Source organism: Mycteria americana, chromosome 1, assembly GCF_035582795.1.
Source record: "Mycteria americana isolate JAX WOST 10 ecotype Jacksonville Zoo and Gardens chromosome 1, USCA_MyAme_1.0, whole genome shotgun sequence".
NCBI classification, from domain to species: domain Eukaryota; kingdom Metazoa; phylum Chordata; class Aves; order Ciconiiformes; family Ciconiidae; genus Mycteria; species Mycteria americana.
In genome coordinates this window covers 156,517,769-156,539,587 of record NC_134365.1, presented here as the reverse complement: position 1 = coordinate 156,539,587, position 21,819 = coordinate 156,517,769, and the positions used below count along the sequence as shown (strand labels likewise).

Sequence of the window (21,819 nt, the reverse complement as noted above, 5' to 3'; positions counted from 1 at the left end):
GTAAAACTTCCTGTAAAAGCTAAATGTTTAAAGTAAAACTAGCCAGAGAAGCTAAACTTCACGCCTAGAATAACCTTGCAGGGTCTTTCATTGACTTCACATTGAATGTGTCTCCTGCATACTACTTGAGGCTACTTTATCTTGTAGGAGGAGTGCTGCTTCTCATCTTAGGACCTCAGTGTGTCGAACACGTCACCAAAATAGTCCCTTTGACTTCTACTGAACACTGTCCAAAAATGATCTTTCCAATATGGGAAGGTGTTTGAGGAGCTGCTCTTTCCCCCTTTGCATTTTATAGGTTAGATTTTTGGAGTGCGACGGAGGGAGAGAAATAGAAAGCATATGGGTCTTTGTCTTGTCACACAATTTAGTTTGTCAGTCAGTGACAATGAAACATACTAGTCTGTAAGGAATCTAGTTTGTGACAAAGATAACATGCCAAATAAAACTCTTCAAAATAAACCCTTTCCTATTAGGATTTCAAAATCTTTTGTTCACCAGCTCTTGTAAAACTTCCTTGGCTCTATTTTAAGCATAAGTAGGAATGTTATAAGTGACTCTTCATTTTTACTACAAGCCAGCAGTGTTTGATATAAGAATAAGAAGGCTGTGAAAAGAGCGCAGATAGGTCTACAACTTCTATTTTACAGAATTGTTTGTTTATTTGTTTTTAGTTAAGCCTCTACAATTTTTTTATTAATTTTACTAGAACTAAAGTTTTTATTGTATGTTTTCTCCGTTCTTTTTAGGATTATCATCCGGATCGTCCAGATATTCAAAAATCCATGACTGCCTTCAAAAATCTTTCTGTAAGAGTGATAAAAAATAGATGATATATTTTAAGTAGAATGTTCTCTAATTTCATCCCCCTCTATCGCTTTAAAAAAGTGAAGCTTTTTTGTAAATGTTTGTATAAGAAATTTTTGAAAGCCTGGAAATTGATGCTGTTTGTGGTCAGAGTGAAGGATGGTAATTTGCTGGGGAGTTATAGCAAATAGACTGATGTAAGAGCCACGCAAGCATTCTGCACCTCTTGGTCTGCCCTCTCTCATGCTTCGTCTGTCTTTCTACTAGTGCTACCGTAATTTGTATCCTAAAGAAGGGCTTCTTTACAGCAATTGAGTATATCTTCTGAGGTTTTTCTGAAGTGCATTCCTTCTAGGGGAATGGTGTTAGAGTTGCGGGAGAGAGAATGAAGGGGAAGGTGCTAGTGAAGTTCAGAAGACCCTAAACATCTAGTAATAATTGGAGTAGGAAGGCTAATTTGAACAGATGAGCTGTCTGTTATTGTCTTTTAAAAAAAAAAAGTCAACTGCAATAAGCATGTATTTAATTCAATCTCAGTTACAATAAACTTAATGTTTTGTGTTTCCTGTTAGGAGTGTGTGCTGGTGGTAACCTGGCATTTTCTATTTTTTATTTTTTAAAACATAAATTTAGTGTTAACTGTGTTCAGAAGAGGTTTGGGGTTCCCATTCTGTTGGGTGCTTTACAAAAAAGAGGAAATAATTCTTGTTGAGAAAAATTCAAATGAATGGGAGTGTAGGTAGTAGAGCAGGTTGGAGACATTTAATGAGAACAGGAACACAAGGTTGTGCAAACTATGACAGTGTATAATTGGCGTGGCTTTTTTTACTAAAGAAAGATGCTTTGTTGTATAGTCATGTGTATTTGTGACAGCTGTGTTACTCTTTTCTGCTGAGCCTAGCCATTTCTGGTTGGAAGCACAAAAATTTAAAACGTAAAGAAAGGAGAAATCTGTGAAACAGAGCTATGACTATTAATTTGGAATGGTAAAAGTAATAATATTGAAGTTAGCAAAACTAGCTAACAATAATATGTTGGAAAGGAAAAATAATAATATTGAAGTTAGCAAAACTAGTTGTATAAGAAATATTGGTAATAGTAATCTAAATGAAAACACTTCAAGTTAGATGCTGTCTTCTGTATACTACAAGCACAACAGTAAATAAAACCGTACTGGTATTTCTACCCTTAACCTGCTCCAAATGGATAGAGTTGATAGAGATGGTATTTTTCCCTATGTTTGTTAGGCACAATGTCAAGAAGTACGGAAACGGAAAGAACTTGAACTACAAATCCTGACAGAAGCTATCCGTTGTTGGGAGGGAGAGGATATTAAAACTCTTGGCAATGTGATTTACATGTCCCAGGTCATGATACAGTGTGCTGGAAGTGAGGTAATGTCCTCATCTTTACTGTCAGTCTTTCTTTCCATTTTGAATAAAATTAATTATAATAATTATGCAGCAGAAATAAACAGAATGCTTCAGAGATACTAATCCAGACTAAAATCTTTCTCTAAAGATTTAAGGCTTTTATTACAAAATGTGAAATAAATTTCCTTGAAGATGGATGGTCTCATGTGTAAAATTTACTGAAACGTAACTGAATATAGCAGTTAGAAACACTGTAAGATGATTTTGCAGGACTATTTTCAAAGTGCAGATTAAACAGGATTTTCCATGTGTAGTTAAGTTACAGGATCATAGTGCATAGCAGTTATTATGGCATGGTTTCAATAACAAAAACTTTCAAGTTTTGTGTTATAAGGTGTCTGAGGCACACTTTTTCCTCACTGTTTTGGGCACTTTGCTCAAGTAGTGAATTTTGAAATATAAGCTTAAGAATCAAGTGGTTTTGGAGAAATAGAATAAGAAGTGACATTAGAAAGTCGAAGGTGACACTGCAAAGTGGTTTTAAAACCAAACCAAACAAGCGAAACACACAAAGAAAAGGTTGTCCTACCAGAAATAATGTTAAAATAATCTTAAAAGCAAGCGCTAACAGAAAGGAAATGTTATACAGATTACTGACATGTTTTTACTGTCAGTTGTTCCCTTGTAAAATCAATGAAGCTTTTAACTTCGTGGGGGCTTTTGAATTGCAACCTCATTCAGTCAGTTTCCTCCCTTAGAACAAAGATGTCCATAAATATGAAGAAAGAAAAAAGTGTTTATGCAACTGAATATTTCAGAATTTGCCACCTGATATTTTTCTCTCACATACTTTGTTAGGTGCAAAAATAAATAAAAAAGAAAAGATTCAGTAGAGCTGATACTGCATCTTCTGCAGTCATGTCTCTTCTTGTAGTCTTAAAAACAAAACACCACCCCACCTCCCACTCCCATCATGAGCTAAAATGTCAAACATAATGGACTTTTAGAAGTTTCTGCATAGCATTACAGCTTTTTGACCAGATATAGAACAGCTTCATTTGTGCAAAAGCAATTGTTTTTGGTTTTGTCTTTTTTAAAATGATACCAACATTTGTAAAGGTTTACTGAAAACCAGACAGAAACATTAAAACTTGGTAAGGACTTGTACTGTTTTGCAAAGATACTTGAAATTGAGTCGGTGGCTTTGTCAATGGATATATTTGTTTTGTCATCAAAATTAAAACATATGTTTTAATGCTTCTCTCTTTCATTGTTTGTCTGTAGCAGTAGATTAAGAGTAAACCTCTTCCTCCTTCCATAAAAATACCCCCAAAACAAAAAACTACAACTTCCTAAGAGAAACCAGCAAATTAAAACCAGAACAAAGTAATGAGTGTTTTTGTTGCAATTATAAGCATTACTTTTCTTTTATCTTCTTTTATCTTTTTTTTTTCTACATTGGGGCATAATCCAATATCATGCAAAAATCTGATCTCTCCAATTTGAGGGACCATTGTCTTGAAATTACCGTGACAGCATCCATCTAAATTATATTAAGAAATATATCCAATGTGTAATTTTGGTTTTGCTGAAATCGGCAAAACAGTTGTTATATTAAACAAGGTTAGTATTTCACCCAGACTGTACAATTTCTGTTTTAAAATATTAGACTGTACTCCCCAGGAAGAAGTGTAGGCATGTATTCAAATAGAAAATAGCACTTTTCAAATAGAAAATCAAATAATGCTGATCTTCCCCCCCCCCCCCCCCTTAAAATTCTATACAGAGTTAATTTTGCCAGGAGCAAATATTTGTGGAGTAATTATGGAGTTGTAACATTGATGGTAGTTTTTAATAATATAAAACAGAAAAAGGGAGGAGGGGGCTTGTGATGTTGTATTTACTTTCTCATTTTCTTTTTTTGATAAGGAAAAGAATGAAAGGTATCTTCTTCTCTTCCCTAACATTTTGCTAATGTTGTCTGCCAGTCCAAGAATGAGTGGGTTTATCTATCAGGTAAAGCAATACATGTACATATGTGTATAAATGTGTTGGGGGGCTGGCTTTTTTATAAATGATATTTCATAGAAAACTTGGAAAGATTGTTAAACTTCTGCATTTATAAAGATAAAAAGAAATTTCTGTGATAAGAAAGGGTCATCTGTTTTATAAAGTTCTGGGCTAGAAGCCTGGGTATGATTTTTGCAGCTATGACTATCAGCAAGGTGGGTTTTTTTTTTTACCTTGTTAGTACTAGCTGATGAGAGGAAGTATTGATAGCTTTTTAGATCTACATAGGAAAATGATGCTGTTGTACACATTTGTTAGTGCTCTTCCAACTGCTGCTCAACTTTTACCAGAACTATACAGCACTCCTAAGCTTGCATTGGTGTGAGTTAGGCTGTGCTACCATCTGTTTTTTTAGGTGTGTCTATATTAGTGTTTTATCTTTGAATCAGCAGAGCACTTTTTTGAAACAAATCTTCTAGTTTTCCCTGTTTACTGATATTTGAGTCACAGTGTAGACAGTCTCAGGGCTCAGACTGGAATGCCTCTGGATGAAGCTGAACTGGAAAGCGTGCTCCAAAAGTACATTTGATCTGCTACAACTACTGGAGCAGTTCAAGTACATGGATTGGCATTCAGTCCATGGCCTCAGCTTAGAGCTGGCTCAGTGTAACACCACCTGAAATGCATACCGTGTGGTCTTCAAGTCTTTTGCACCAGGTGTTTCACTTCACAAATCCACTACTTGCTGCTGGTAGACATGGTCTTTGAGCTCTCTAGCATGTTTCCCAGCTGAGTACTTCTTGACTGTTTCCCCACTACAGAAATAGAGCGAGACTGCTGTAGTGCAGGAGGATCAGTGCTGATTGCATTGGCTCCCTTGTAGCACTAGGACATGTTTCACAGAAGCACTTGCATTTTGTGTGTGTAGTTCCAAAGACCCCTGAGAGGTGAAGTTAAAGCAAATGCACAGTATATGCATTTCTGAAATCTTTATAAATGTTCTTCAAGTATTGTTACGTGGTTTCCAGGCGTCACAGTAAAACACCAAAAGTTCTAAAAGGAGCCTGAGATTTCACCTGCTGTAAGTACTTCTGTAAATCAGGCTCTTGAGCAGTTTGTTCCTTTCTCCTGAGCAGTGATTTGCTTGCTGTGAAGGAATGCTGAAGCATAGTCATTCAGAGTTCCTATGTGATCAGCTGCATCCAGTCACAGACTGTGTGACTTTAAGAGCAACTAAATTCCAAAATTCATGCTTGGATTCATATCTTACCTGCCATGGTAGTAGCTGGGTTTGTGTGAGACTGTGTTGCATTAGATGGTTCAAACGCACAATTAAGTTTCTCTTAGCTTTGTGCTGCTCTTCAGAATTTTTGGCTAGTGCTTTAATCTCAACATGGATGGAAAAAAGATACTAGAAAAGGCAGGTGAGCTCTGTATCTCAAGTGGCACATCCAGAATTCTTGACAAAGGAAGGTAATTGTGTACTGGTTACACAGGCAACTGACTGGAAATTTAGTGTGTTAACAAAATACGAAATTAAACAATGAATCTGTCAGGCTTAATTTTGCTCTCCTTTTGTACATGACATTTCTTCCTCCTCTCTCCCACCTTGTCCCCCAGGTGGACAGCATTGTTCAGTAAATAAGCAATTTTCTGTCCATTTGTCTTCAGCTTCTGCTCAGTATGGCCACAGCCCTTTTTTAGTGTTTGCTGTCCAACCCTCTGTTGAATGCTAAACTTAATTTCCTCATAACCTCTCAAGTGATTTTTCCCAACAGCGAGAACTTCTCAAATATTAATGACTACATATTCACAGCAAGGCAAAATTATTCCATCACTGTTTGTGTCTGTCTGGCTTGCATAATGTGGGCCGCCTGGACTTTTCTTCAAAGGTTCTTGTCTCAGAACTGGGATGGATATGGGCAGAAGATGATGCACCTCCCTCAGTCATTCCCAGGGAAGCGATGCCACTGGAGTTGGCATCCTACACTACACCCTCCCTGTATTTCTGAATATTCCAGTTAGCAGCAGGCTTCAGATGTTCTGGTTGATAGTGCTGATATTTGCCACATGGGCTAGTTGGGAGAACTTTTAGCAGTGGTAAATGGAAGTTACAAGGGACACAAACCATACCTTACAAGATGGCTTTGCAATTTTGTTGAAAGAAAGGGAATATAAATGATTCATGAGTTCAGTTCCATTTTCTCGGTGTTTTGCTGACTTAGTACTTTTTCTCTCCATGTAGCTCAGGTGATCTTTGTTCCCTCTCACCAGTCTTTTTTTGCTTAGTGCATCCCTGTATTCCCTCTTCACGTACGTCAGCAGTTCTTGCACCTCTCTTTCTTTGTGGCTGTATGCTGTGTTATTCATGAACCAGCAAACAGAAAAACAGAGAATTTTAGGCTGCATTGTAGTACATGACACCACCATATTTCCTTCAGTGTGGAAGCTGTTGCAAAAAACCTCTTTTCTCTTCGGCATCTTGGGCTTGAGCATGCTCTGTGCATACAGAATATCAAGTGATTTTTAGTTTCCAAGCTTCTAAGAAACCTTTGTCCATTTTGCAGTCGTTAGGAAAGAAAAAGGGAAAAAAAAAAAAAGAGTTGTGGGTTTTTTTTTTTTTTTCCCCCTCCATTGGAGCCAAAATTCCACAGTACATAGTATTTGCACTTTTGCCAGCATGTGCTGAATAGTGTTTCTGTGCAGGAGAATACAGGATCTGTCTTAAAGAACTTTAATAATAAAGTTGCATTTTTGGTAAATCCTTTAATCGTGACAATATTCAGTCTTATTTACCTATTAATATGTTCTTCTGAAACTTACGAATTTAAAGGTGTTTTTACTGCTTTTGTTTTATTTCCCCAAATATTTCTGTGAGTGAATTTAGTAGTGGGGTTATTAGAGACATAAATCTTCAGCAAATAATTGATGCATTTGTTTAGTGAAATCTTCCTTTCTAAATCTACTTGTACCACAAACCTTATTTTGAGAGCTAATCAAACAGTTTGCAAACAAATGTGCTTGAAGATGAGTCACTGTTGCCTCTAATCATGTAATATGGATGACCCTGAAGGTCTTGGTTCCAAGAACCTGAGTCTATGATGAGTGACCACTATTACATTTGTATGGATTTCATAGCCTGCATAGGTATCAGATAAACTCATTGAAGTCACAGGTGTCATGTGCAGAAGTTTGGCATATTAAAAACTTCCATTACGAGGTGTTTGTGTGGATTTTTAAATGTTTTTAAACCCATCAGTGTGTGTGTGTTTGCCAATTTACTGTGTATGTCTTTGTTCAGAGCTTTAAGTTTATATATTCTTTACTTGGTAATGTTTTTGTGTGTTTTGGATTTAACTTCAGTGTTACTGCTTTTTTTTTAGGGAAAACTGCCAATGACAGGAATGACTATCACAAAGCTAGAAGACAGTGAAAACCATAAAAATGCATTTGAAATATCAGGTATTGACTGTAAATATTTTTATTTACTGCTGATTGCAGGATATGCTATTTCAAACATCAAACATTCTGTCTGAACAGAGCAAAATTTTTTTATTGTGAGGGTGACCAAGCACTGGCACAGGTTTCCTGGAGATACTCAAAAGCTGTCCGGCCACGGACCTGGGCAACTGGCTCTCCGTGTCTGTGCTTGAGCAGGGGGGTGGATGACCTACAGAGGTCCCTTCCAGCCTCAACTATCCTGTGATTATACAAATTTTGTAAGGCAGCTATCCAGAGCCTCACTTGAAAGCTGCTTTTTACTGCTTGTCTTCAGCAGTTAACAAACTGTTTTTGCGTGGGATTCATCCCCAAGTTTCTGTATTGTAATGAATGGAGGCAGTAGCCTTGGAGAAGGTCCTTTATAATGAAGTAGTTCAAAGTATGCTACTCACTGGAAGAAAATAAATTCCAGAGACTGTGGAAGAGCTTTAAGCAAGAGCTTTCTTCCAGAAATGGTCCACCTCTTTCCTGAGAGACCTTCAGCATCTCTGCTAATGATGGTTGCTGTTGTGCTTACTTTGGGTAATCTCTGTCTGTGAAGTCATTTGTTTCAGCATGTACCTTATTTCCTTGGGGGATTTAAAGGACAGTGGGAGCAAGGTCCCCATGGTGGACCTTCATACCTTCATTCATTTCCTGGATCAATTCTGCCTCCAAGCAGGTTGCATTTAAGTAAAGTAATTTTGACCCTCTCAAGTGGCAGGCACACATCAGTGCTATGAGGCAGAGGGAAAAAGCTGTTGATGGTGCACGTTCTTCTGAGATAATAGGTATGCAACTGACCTCAGATAAGCAATGTGGTGGGTTAAAATGGAGTTAACTGCAGAAATAAAAGTAATCTTTGGTTAAGATTGCTTTCCCAAGTGACTGTTACCTGAGCTTTAGTACTAGATTCAGACCAACTTTATGCCTTCTTCTGAGAGAAGATCAGTGAACTGTATTTTATAACTTTTCCTATATTGTAGCTTATAGACTCAAGAATGACATTTTAGGCTATATGCTGGCTTTCTTGGGGAAGATGGAGAAGCGTAAGGCTACTAGATGAACCTGCCTCCTACATCTATTTCTTATCATTAAAGGTTGTGCTTAATTATTAGAGGTGGGGAAAAAAGGTAGAACTCCTATGCTTGGCCCAGGAAAAAATACATGGAGGAAATGTCTGTTACAACCTGGAAAAGTGAGATGCTGTTGTACTGAAAATACAGGTTAAAATTTTTGCTTAGTACTTAAGGGATATAATGTTTTAGGAAATGAGTCTCTTTATAATCATGTCAGATTGACTAAGTTGTTTTTCTGTGGTTTCCTACATCTTGTTTTCTGTCACCCAGGAAATATGATTGAAAGGATACTAGTGTCTTGTAACAACCAACAAGATTTGCATGAATGGGTGGATCACCTGCAGAAGCAAACCAAAGTCACAACTGTTGGGAATCCCACCATTAAACCTCACTCTGTGCCATCTCACACGGTAAGAAATAGCTTCTGGATTGAAGTGAATGAGCAGTATATGCAGAATTAGGTTATCTGGCAAATATACCACTGTGTGAAGCATTTTTTTTTTTTTTTAGCCATTAGTAATAAGAACTGAATGTTATGAATGTAGTTTAATGGGTCTAAATATCATTCTGGTTTTAATTGTGTGAACAAAGAATAAAATGCTTAGATCTTGGTGTAATAGTTCAACAGGGTAAAAGAAAAGTCATTATCATTACTTTTTTTATTTTGACCAAGTAATACATCACTGTCTTTTAAGTATCCTTGTAACAGTAGGTTTTAATTGGTTATGTACTTGACAGGCTGTGGAGAAACAATTTCCTTAAGTACCTTCTTTTGGGTTCTGCATTTGAGTTGTTGGATATGAATGGATCTAAATTTAGCTCTGTCTTTAGTGGTGAGAGAAGTAGGAGCAGGGCTGCTTGTAGCATTTCTTTCTTTAGTGTATGCTCTGTCTGTGGTAGACAATAAAAATTTATTCAAGCTCCATTTTTCTGAATAATAATAATTTAGTGTCAAAATTTTCAAAGGCCAGCTGTAATAAACAGAAGCACTAGATAGCAAGTGAGATTGTTTCACCAGTCCTTGATGATATTATTTCTTTATTAAGATAATATGGTTGCTTTCCCTTCCCATCACCTTTGTGTCTTTTGACAGCTTCCTTCCCATCCAGTAACACCCTCCAGCAAGCATTCAGACAGCAAGCCAATACCACTGACTCCTGCGTACCACACTCTCCCTCATCCGTCACATCATGGGACTCCACATACCACAATAAACTGGGGACCTCTGGAACCTCCGAAAACCCCCAAGCCTTGGAGTCTGAGCTGCTTACGGCCCGCACCTCCATTACGGCCTTCAGCAGCTCTTTGTTACAAAGAGGTGAGATGCAGTAGCCAAGAAATATGACATGTAGCAGACCTACAATGGGAAGTTTAACTTTCTTTTTTACACACCACCATTTTACAGTTTTGTGCATGTTTTTATATAAAGATGATTTAACAGCTAATGCTGAATCAATGGTAATGGACTAGCGAATGCTGTTTATTTCAAGCAGGGATTTAATCTTGCAGCTCAGAAAATACTAAGGCTTGTTAGGAGAGGCTTTCCCGCCTCCCCCAGGTGCTTCCACTTATTTCCACTCTTTATCCAGTTAATAAATAAGTTGTTGTTATTATTATTCATTTATTTCAAACTAGCAATTCCTTTGTTATGTTGATCATCCAGGCTTATTGCAAAGTAAGTTATTTGCTAAGCACACTGCAAAGTATCTAGGGTTAAGGGATCTTAGGGTGCTTCAGAGTGCTGTATCAAATCATTCGAAACAGCTGTGGTTGGTTCCTTGGTATTTACCACTGTTACTAGGTAACAATAGCATATTTAAAAAAAAAAAAACAGTAACTGTCAAAATATATGTAATGTTTTTGTACTCGAAAGAATCTGGTGGCTAATGTTACTATTAGCAAAAAAAAAAAAAAGGCTTAGATTTTAGGATGCTGTTGTAGTTTTTAGTTAGTGTATGGTATGAAACAGGTATCTGTTCCAAGAGAAATAAAATGTGGTGGTTTTAACCACAAAAAGATGGTGGCAGTAAGTTAATTTGGTCCTGCCACTACATTTTGTGTGGTTTTGTAAATAGTAAGGAAATGTTACATTTATGTTGGAAGTCTGCATGTATGTGAGGAGGAGAATATTGGATACTCTGTGGCTTGGTGATATCTCCTGTTTCAGTATCTTTGTCATGCGTTCTCATGATACTTATTTAGTGTGAATCAACAGGACCCAGAAAGAATCATGGAGTTACGCCTAGGAATATTTTATTCTGCAAGCATGAGATTTGACAGAAAAATTTTATTTTGCAGACATGTAAATTGCTGTTTCTTAGAAACTGTAGCCTAAACACTGTGCCTGAGTGTGGCCTGGCTGTGGGGGTTTTTTTGTGGTGGCTGTGTGCGTGTGACTTTTTTCTTTTCTTTTGTAAATCCTCTAAACAACAGGGAAAAAATGATAGGTGGTCTGCAATTGGAAGGTTAGTATGTAGGCTTGGTTGCTACAAGAGGTTCTTTTCTTTGGCTGTACTGTATGCTCATTTTGTAATTTAAGTTAGATTCCTTTCACGTTTTCATGTGTAGGGCACTAAATTCTCCAATGTGGTAGAATTTCAATCATCTTTACACTGTTTAGCATACAATGATGTTCAAAACCTATCTTCATCATCTTTGGTCTGTCCTGCTCATTCACCTTTTTACTTTCTTGTTCTGTATTTTTATAGAGGATGTCTTGTATCCTTAAGGTAAGGGGTAGACCAGTATATTCCTTTTGTTCCTGTAACCTAGCATTGTTCCTGTAAACTAGCATGACCACATTTTGAGCAGAAATGCTGTATTTGTTGCTGTATTTTTTTTTTTGCTGTAGAGCTTTGTAAGAACAGACCTAAACATTTACAAATTCTGTCTTTGAAGAGTATACTACCTGCCAAGCTTCCTTGTTAGGACCTTTTTTACCTGCTTCTAAGTAGACAAGTGAAATGGGTTGTCCCTTCAAAAGTTAAGGAAAAAAACCTGTGTTAGTATATGCCTGCCTCTTCCCTTCGCTCTAGCTCCCAAACAGCCTGCATGCTTTTGCAGCAACTTTTCTGTCTATTTCTGTTAATAGAACAGATAAAATATCTGACTTTGTGTGTAGTTGGAGGAAGGGTAGAGAGGAAATCAGCGAGTTCAGGCAACTTGGATGTGCCAAAAAATATTAGCAAACTGGATTTTGGTGCTGTTAAAAGATTTTTAGTTAGTAACGTCTGTATACATCTTAGCAGTTAAACTTTTGAAATATTGTAGAGAAGCTCTACTCTTTTTATTTTTATTTTCCCCGCACAGGATCTCAGTAAAAGCCCTAAAACCATGAAAAAGCTGCTTCCCAAACGCAAGCCAGAACGGAAGCCATCAGATGAAGAGTTTGCACTGAGAAAAAGTAAGAGAGACTTGAACAAATGTCTGCATAATACAAAGGCTGGAATTAACATCAGTTTAAATTCTGTGAAAGTTAGATGTACAGTGTAAGCAAGTTGTCTGGTTTCCTCTCTCCTGTCAGGGGAGACGGGGGAGGTATCTCCAGAGGATGGTTTGGTTTATTCATCTTAGGTGCTTATGTCACGATGGGATTAGTTGCTTTCCTAGAGTCTTACTATTGACTACAGTGGATGTATGCTTGTCAAGTGCCTATTCCTATCTGTTTGCTAGAGAGGGAAGTGAGGTTGACTATAGAGCCATGTAAAGTTCAGTAAGGTAAACCTGTCTTTTAATACTGTAAACAACAATTTGAAGATACTATCTCACTTTGGCAGAATACTTAGTAGCTATGTTCTTAAATCGATCCTGGTAGGAGCTTCTGCTGAGCTGGGTGTTGGAAAGCTGGGTATTGCTGCTGGTTCAAAGACTAGTTGCTTCCACGGTCACTCTAAGATCCAACAGTCTGCTCTAATCTCCTAGAAATAAGGTCATTTGCTAGTGTCTCTGTCCAGATAAATTGCAGAATTTTAGACTGCTTGAAGTCTGAAGAACAGCACTGAACTGAGAGAGATTGATGAATGTATAGAAAAACAGAAGGGTCAAAATCTGGGTGTTGGGGTAATTTGGAGTGGAGGGAACACTAATGTTATCAAGGAAACACAATATTCATTTAGTTGTCAGTGTCACTAACCCTTCCTTATAAATTTGTGTGAATGAATAATCCAATTACTTGTATCAATAAAAGACAGGGTGTTTAATATGAAGGCCAGATTCTTTTACTGCAACTTTTGCTTCTCTCTGTCTGTCCTTTGCTCATGGGCTTTTTAAGATAGAGACTGTGCCTTGAGTGTTCAATGCATGAAGTGTGTTATCGTGAACATTGTCTCTCACTGATATATGTAGGGTTGGAGACAAAAAGCTTTTCCTCAGGGCACTGTTGGTTTGTCTAAGGTAGAGTCCTTCTGAGTGTGCTGTGAATTTCATATGGCAAAGGTTAAGGTAGTGAATAGAACAGTCGTGTGCTCATGGATGTGCAAGTACATGTTTTAGTTTAGGATGCTTTATCTCCTTACAGAAAGATATCTGTTCAGGAAAAATGAAAGTACTGGAATACAGTATCATTTCAGATGTTGGAGGAGGGAGATTAGGTAGTTGTAATGACAGCAGTAAAGCTGTCAACTTGCAGATTTAGAAATTATTAAAGAACACTTAGAGGAGATGAGTTCTTTTTTGGGGGAGGGAGGGGCTCTATAGCTTGAAAATACATTGTTTTATTCCTGATTAAATTAGGAGTGCACCTTTCAGTGTTTTGTATGTAGGAGATAACTTTCAATAAAAGGGATTTTTGGTGGCTTTAAGTCAGAGTGTTACTTACAGAAATACTTTCTGATACTTGGTATTCATCTCTTCCACGCACACACCACCACCACCCCCAACCCCCTTGTGTCAGTAATTAGAAGCTTCTGTTATTAGAAGCTTCTGTTATATATTTGTGCTCCTTCAACCTTTTCCAGCTTGTGGAGCTGTAAAAGTTTTCCACCGAGGAACTTCTATCAAACTGAAAGCTTATTGATAAATAAGTTTGGGTTTTATTACATACCTTCTCTGGAATCCCAGGGATTTATGGGCTATGTTTTGAGAACTGCTATGTCAAATTTGTCCTGCTACTGTAATAATATGGTGCTACATTCTAACCACAACGAAATCCAGTTATTTTTCCTGCCTTGAAAGAGAAATAACCTGTACTTTGGAGTACCTCTATCTCTTAAACTGTAGGGAAACTATATTGGGTCAAGATAATTTCTTAAACAGTTAGCTTGTCAGCTGGTCCTGACAAATGTTTGGACAGTTGGCTTTGTTCTGGTGATAATAAATCACAAAAACTAACAGGATGCATTGGCTGACAGAGAATATTACTACATTTTGATGTTGAAGGCAGTTCAGATTCATGCAGCAGATAATCTTCAAGACTAGTTTTTTTTCCTCAAGCTTTGTGGGGAGGAAAACAGGAAAAACACCTTTAAAACAACAAATTGTCTTGCCTGCCCTACATTTAGACTCCTGGTTCCACCTAAACTAACGGTAGAGGTACTTCTAGATTTCAGTTTGACTGGAATTTCACTCTGTTGCAAGTGAACAATTTGACAGCATTTTTACTGAATTCCCCAAGGAGAAGATTTTTTGTGGAGCTCTACCTTTACGAAAATTTTGCTGTATTAAGCTTGAATAGTTAGACTTTTGTCAGTAGTGCTGTTTCCACTTTAAAGTCTGAGAAGTTTAATTACTCCACTTTCACAGATATACTTACGTGGTAGTGACATCTTTCCAGCTGAAAACTGGAGTGAAATTGTACTGATATATTTATTATGTTGTTAATTTTGAGTTCAATTTTCAATAGTGTGCTGTTAAAAGGGGTAAATCTGATATATATATACACAAAACCTAAAAGTTTTCAAGATTTCTGTGAATTAACGTTCTGTTCCTTGATTTCTTTGTTTAAATCATTAAATAATATGTATATAATAATTGGGCTATACAGGTTTTTTTTTTCAGTTTAATGGCTGTTTGGTTTAGAACCAGAGTGATCACACTTCAAAACATGTTCTGTGCAACTTCAGATGCTCAGAAAATTTCTTGAATGTGCGGGTAATTACTCTTGACTTGGGGTTTTTTCCAAGCATTTCAAAGTAGTATTTTGTCTTTTTAAACTGTTACTTTTTTTCAGTGAAGTTTGATTTTTAAAATGGGATGATTAAGAGAATTTTGAAGGGTTGATTAAGCTGAATTTTGGTCTCAACTGAAACATAGTGATTTACAAAGGCTTTTCTATGTTAAGAAACATAACCATGTTTAAAATTCTACTTTTCCCATTGATTCTAGGTACAGCTGCTTTAGAAGAAGATGCTCAAATTCTTAAAGTCATTGAAGCATATTGCACAAGTGCCAAAACACGTCAAACACTAAATTCAAGTAAGTTAGAAAATACTGAAATGGCTAACTAAAACACAAATTGGATAGTTTGCAAAAAAAAAAAAAAAAGAGGTGTATGTTCTCAGGCCTCTGCAAGTAGCAAGCTGGACCTGAAAGAAATAATAACCTGTTTCTGGCTTAATAATCAGTGCTGGGTGTTTAAATATTGGATGCCAAGGTCCATGGTTAGAGACTATAATTCTTTCCATATTTAAAAAAAACAACAACAACAACAACAAAAAACCCACCAACCAAACAAAAACCCCACCAAAACAAAAGTGACTACTTGTCATCATTTAAAATTGCACAAAACCTTCACCAATGAATGAGAGGTGTCTGAACCGAATATGACAGTTGATCAGCATGCTTTTTGATAAATTTCAAGAAGCTGGTAAGTAGTGAGGAGGAATGATGAACAAGTCATAATTTTGGCAGAGTGTATTTTTGTCTTTTTCTGTTCAGCAGAGACTTCCACTATGGGAAAGTAACCTAGACCTATAAGAATTTCTCTTCTTTTATTGCCACTAGTTGTTTTTAGTATTAATTACAAATTTTAATCCCATCTCATAATTTCAGGAGAAATTGTTCTCAGATCTGTGTGTTGCTTAAAGACATTTTTAGTTTCTCAGATCAATACCTAGCTTATTGAAAACCTGTAACGTGCCTCTGGGGTCCTACTTCATTTAATCCAAATCAAGGTTGCCATGTGGAGTTCCTCTGTATTGTAAGTAAAACATTACGCAAAGCAGGGGAGTCCACCAGCATGTGTTCCATTTGCACAAGGAAGGAGGAAATGCTGTTGCGTTTGTTCCGATTTGCACAGTTTTTGCACTGTTGAATACCAGTTTAATTCAGAGATCCTTGGAACACAGTATAATGATCCTGAAGTACTCGTCTGGTTTTGCTGTTGTCAGGAACTAGAAAAGTGGACATTATAATTTACTCCTTGTTCACTAAAGCTGTTTAAATTTGAGGTATTAATCACTGTCACTGCTACTCACAGTGCTCTGTGCCTGTTTTGCTTCCAAGCAAAAGCACTTTATGCTGACAGTTGAGAAGTCTCAAAACACAGTTGCAAACTTAGTTCATGGATTTTCCTAATATGTGTTCATTTACTATTATCACCTTGAAAAAATCCAGCTACTTTGTATTCGTGTGTACTTTAAAATGGGAATATGGCCCTTCTATTAGACTGTAGAAACTTTTGAAGTAACAGCAAAAACCTTCATTTTAATTTTTCTGTCTTGATGAACTGTAGGTCTCCAAAGTGATAAATTGTCAATTTCATAAATTAGCTAATATTAAATAATTTTTTATTAATATTAATCTGTTTTATAGTCCTACAGTCATAACAGTAGTGTGTTTAATTGGATAAAAGGAAATGAATGTATTCAAAATTCTGAAGATATACTGTTGTTCCAAACAAAATTAAATGAGATGATTGCTGTTTAAATGTCTTGACTGATCTGTTGATTATTTCCGAGGATAATGTGACAAGAAGTTGTTGGGGAAACATTTGCACTGGCACAGTAGTGTGTGTGTGTGCAGATATAAAATGGATATGACTTTTTTTTTGCTTTTTTGCCTATTTTTTTCCTTTCTATGTATATTTAAGAAATATACATAGTGCTGTGGGTATCATTGCATACATCAGAAGTCAGCAGCTTTTATTTGCTCTTAATTGCAGCAAGAAATAATTTTTTTTTTTTATTGATTAAGCACATGGCTGCTTTGTTTGGAAAACACAGTGTTGTCATCTAAGACTTTAGGTTTCAGAAGATTCATTTGTAGACTGGAATTGGAAATGGGGAAAAAAAAACCAGTCATGCTGGAATTGCTTCTGTGGGAGCAGTAGTCAGCGTAGAAGAATAGAATGAAAGAGTTGCCTGTCATCCACGAAGTGTGCCCTTTTTTTACATACTCCTTTCTTACCTCCGTGTTAATATTCTGCCTGTCCCGCACAGCACTCATTTGGCAGTTCTCCTACCTGCACCTTAATCCAAAGCCCAAGGGGCGCTGCTTTTGGCAATGTCAATTCAGCAGAGCTATGGCACCAGTGCAAATCGGTAGGGAGTGGCATTAGAGGTAGCAGAGCAACTTTTTTCAGTTGTTCGGTGGGGAAGATTTGGGATTTAATCTGGGGAGCCATACAAATAAAAGAACAGAGTTTCACTTTCTCCTGCTTCTTATATACTGAGTTTATTTTGCATTTCTGCTCCAAATGAAGGCTTAAAGTCTTTTGCAGTATCATGTGTATGGTGGCTCATAGCATGGCCACTTACAGGGTTTCAGTCCTCTGATATTGCCAGGCCTTAAAAAACCAAACAAACAAAACAAACAAACAAAAAAAACCCCAACCAAACAAACAAAAAAACCCAGAAAAAGTGTCCTTAAGCTGTTTGAGCAACTACCCTAGACATCTTGAAGTATTTAATTGGGAAGATAGATTCAGATAGAGGCGTGTAGGAAGAGGTGTGTGAGGGAATTGGGAAGATAGATCCAGATAGAGGTGTGTAGGAAGAGGTGTGTGAGGGGTTGGAATGGACCAGACTGTGTTGCTGTTAGGCTCTTGGCTCTGTTATTCTGTGAGTTAATTTACTACATGGTTAACAAGGGGTGCAGGCACAGAAGAGCTGTGCTTCAGCAGTCCCCTTGAGTGGGTGCAAGATGTTGCTGCTGATTTAGAAGGTCAGCAGCCCTGCTCTGCATGAGAACCTTTGCTTTTTCCCCTGCATTTTCCTCTTTACAGTGGTGACACAAGCACTTCTGTGGCTGTGTTGTGAGCTGGTGGGGAAATTACCTGCTTGAAAAAGAATCTTTTGTAGGGTTAGTTTTCATCTGAAACTGTTCCCTGACCTGGCTCACCAAGCAGCTGTACAAATGACTGTGTCATTGCAAGGGAGGGAAAGGATGGAGGTACAGATGTGTGGTGGGGAAGGGGCTGTTGCTTTTCACATCAGCTCTGGATCACGCTGGTGCACTGTCTTTATTGCTCTGTCCCCAATCAAATCCCCCCCAGGCCAGAACTGACTCCATACTTCAAAAGAACCTAACTCCCTCTTCCAAAAAATCTGCTTTCAAACAAGATTTTGATTATTCAGAATTGTCAACTGAGGCTGCTTAGAAGCTTAAATACCACTTCAAAAATTGTATTGTAACAGTTCAAACGTTATTACATGCTGAGTGTAATTTATACCTAAACCCCAAACAAATTAAAAAAAAAAAGAACAAAAAACCACAAACTTTGGTGCCTTTTTAACAATATTTTCTCTTTTCCTTCTCTTCCCATCACCTTTTTGCTTTTATTTCATGTGTTTGGTTGTGGCTATTCCTTACGTTCTCCTCCTCATCCCACCTCTGCCTATCCACATCCACCATTTCATTTCACCTATACATCCTTAGCATGGCAAGGCACTGACCTGATGCATAATCACGTCTTGGCTGATGATGACCAATCAAGTCTAGACTCCTTGGGTCGTCGCAGTAGTCTTTCTCGTTTGGAGCCTTCAGACCTCTCAGAAGACTCTGACTATGACAGTATATGGACAGCCCATAGTTACAGAATGGGGTCTACATCTCGTAAGAGCTGTTGCTCATATATCTCTCACCAGAACTAATGCACTTCTGAGCTTTTTCTTAACAAATGCTTGTTGTATCACAGCCTGCTTTTCTTAGATGTTTTCTTGCTGTTCCTTGTCTCTTTAATGTGATATTTTAACAACTTCTGAGGGAGCTTCTGAAACTTCAGTTATACCTGGTTGAAGGCTCTATTGCCGATTCAATACACATACAAATAAGTCATTCTAAGAAGTGTATATCCTGTTAAGGATGATATTTCTTGAGGGTTTTTTTTAACTGACAGATGTTAATTTGTAGCTCTGAATGTTTGGTTTGTGTGTTTTTTTTTTTTTTCTTTTGACTTGGTCAGTGTAGCAACAGGTCCTTTCTTCTTTTTTTTTTTTTTTTTTTTATTTTGGATACAGCACATTTTTGTATTTTGAACTGAAACCATACTGGTTTGTGAGCTGAGTGCCAGCAATATGGAAATACCTTAGCGGTAGCGGTTTGATTTTCTACATATTACTAACAAAATACAAAGCTGGTAGAGAAAGAAAAATGCAGCTTAAAAATAAGGAGTACAAGAGCTGTAAAATCATTCAGATATTCACGTATCTGGCCCATTTGTTTGGAAGAGCATTTGCTAATCCATATAAATTTCTGTTTTATACTGCTGTCTTTTCCTCATTGCTTAGATGTTTATACAAAGGACTGCACTGCTCTCCCCCCACCCCAGTCTGGCAGTTGTCATGAAAACCTGGCAGTCCATGCTCATTACATGCAGTGTTTTGATATTCTCATGTTACCTATGGTCATACTGTCACTTTACTGTATGCAGTAGTGTGGCAGAAAGCAGGGTCTAGATGTTTACTTGCCTGTTAAAATACACAGCTGACAACTCTCAATTGACCATTCTTCTTGAAAAGACGAGATGAAAATGGTGTCTCTGATGGAGGCTCGAGTGTTCAGCATCTCAAACTCTAGGTACAATTGTGATCATGTTGGCTTGTTTGAAGTTCTGAATAATAGAATGCTTGGCTTTTGGGTTGTACTGTTTGGAGCATGTCCGTGACAGATTTTATTGTGTTTTGTAACTTCTCTCATGAGCAGGTTTGTTTTCAGCAGCAGCTCTTCACTTACAGTCGTGTTGGCTTTTCAGAGAACTGTGACACACTGTGCACAGCTGAAGGTCTTTAACCTGCACCTGGGGCACTGCTGGGGTGACGTGTGTGTGTTCTGTCTTGTGGATAACATAATTGGCATCGAAACAAAAATGATGTGTTTTCTAAATCTTCATTAGCATTAGGGAAAAGCATGTGATGAAAGGACAGAAACAGTTCTCATTTTCACCAGGGTCCCCAGATGCAATTCCCTTACCCCTTTTCAAGTAAGCATGTTATCCAGTGTTCAGGTATTACTCTATGAACAAGTTCAGAATAATCATGATGCAATTAACTGCCACCTGGGAACTTGATCACACTGTTTAAAAGATAATCAATACCTTTCTGCAGGTTACATGATCAGAAAGTTAGTAATTGCTAGACGTGCATGATTCCAGAAGGTGGTCAGCGTGGAGAAGCTATTTCAAAGCAGTTCACATCTGCAGATTTGCATTCAGTCTTGTTTGATCACCTGCTTTATCCTCTCTCACTGTTGTTGGCATTCAAAAATGTGACTAACAGCAGCAGTGCTTACCAAGGAGGGTTTTCAGGTGTACATTTTACTACTAGTCATATATTAACGTAATGACCAGGAACTTGTGTATGTTGAACTTTTTTCAAAGCGGAGGAGTGTTGCTTAGAGAAATGAGATGAGTACGTGTGCTCCATACCATTCCACAGCGCATTTGTAACCCACTTCACTCCCCTCTTCCTTTCAGTCAATTTTTGTTTTTTTAACATATATGGAAAGTATGGATTGTTTGTTGTTTTTTTTTCCTGTTTCTTAAGCTGTGGTGTTCTAGTTGAATAATGTTTTCTGCATTGGATAAATGATAATTCCTTTATGTCTGTTTCATGTTATATAGTGTAAATATGAGTTTGAAATACAGTTGTTGCACTTGAATTTTCCTTATCACACAGAATGTTTTGTTATCCAGATCTGAAGATTTTATTGACTTTCTATGCACCAAAGCTTTGACAGTTTACCACCATTAATTATTGTAGCATTTAAGTCATTAACTATTATCATAATTAGGATCTCTCATGTTAACGTCACCACACATTTAAAATCATTCCGTGTTTTCAGTGTTACAGGTCATAAGCTATTGTGAACTGATCAAGAGTATTAATGCAACATGCTTAAAAAAAAAAAAAGGCAAATGTGGAAATGGTGGTATTCAGTCCAAAGGTTCAGTGTTTCTATTTTTGTGGAACTTTAGTCATGGTAATAATAGTACCTTATGTTTATGCAATTCTGTAAATTATATGTGTACAGTTACAAATACACTGGAAGGATGGAGAATCTGAATTAGAAGGTAGGTTCAAGCCATTGTCAGCCCCTCTTCACATGACTTACACAGTGTTTCCATAAATTGGTATTTGCCATAAATTGAAACCAACCAATATTAATTGGGTGTTTTGCATAATCTTGCCAAAACACATTAATGTGTATATAGTGACGTAAAACATAGAAAAAAATAATATATATTGTGCACTTCATTTGTGAATGGGAGAAGCCATCTTTAGTAGGTGACTGCCTTTTGAAAATACAAAATGGATGTATATCTGAATGTTGCATTGTACTGTACAGTATGCATATTGTTTGTGGTTGCATATATCAATTAAGTGTTTTGTTTTATATAAAAAGGACATCTGTTATGTACAGTTGAAATAAATTTTGCATTTGCTAGACTGTGACTTTAATATTTAATTATTACACAGGGGGAAAGGACAGCATAACTTGTAAGTTAACATGTAATTCCCTCTCCTCCCCATGCCTCTTTCCTCTCCCTCCCCTCTTCCCAGAGGAATCAAATGCTGAAGTGAAAGAGCTTTTTTGACATAAGTTGTAATCTCTGTTTAATGTAGTTGACAACTACAGGAAATTCAATGTAATGTGAAGTATGTATCCTTCTGTATCCTCTTTTTTTTTAAAAATAA

At 37.2% G+C, this 21,819-nt stretch overlaps 1 protein-coding gene across 4 annotated transcripts in view; it reads left to right on the top strand.

The window, feature by feature from the left end:
• Window positions 1-21,819, top strand: part of ARHGEF7 (Rho guanine nucleotide exchange factor 7) — a 127,796-nt gene that overhangs the window by 93,370 nt on the left and 12,607 nt on the right. For 2 of the 4 annotated variants that reach the window (XM_075525698.1, XM_075525705.1), the window contains exons 11-18: window positions 750-809; window positions 2,055-2,201; window positions 4,110-4,196; window positions 7,574-7,652; window positions 9,020-9,159; window positions 9,843-10,067; window positions 12,059-12,152; window positions 15,071-15,160. In XM_075525698.1, the coding sequence (XP_075381813.1) occupies window positions 750-809; window positions 2,055-2,201; window positions 4,110-4,196; window positions 7,574-7,652; window positions 9,020-9,159; window positions 9,843-10,067; window positions 12,059-12,152; window positions 15,071-15,160 (922 nt within the window). Of the gene's footprint in view, window positions 1-749; window positions 810-2,054; window positions 2,202-4,109; window positions 4,197-7,573; window positions 7,653-9,019; window positions 9,160-9,842; window positions 10,068-12,058; window positions 12,153-15,070; window positions 15,161-18,562; window positions 18,740-21,819 lie in introns of all 4 variants that reach the window. The other 2 variants (XM_075525713.1, XM_075525690.1) reach the window with 2 other exon arrangements.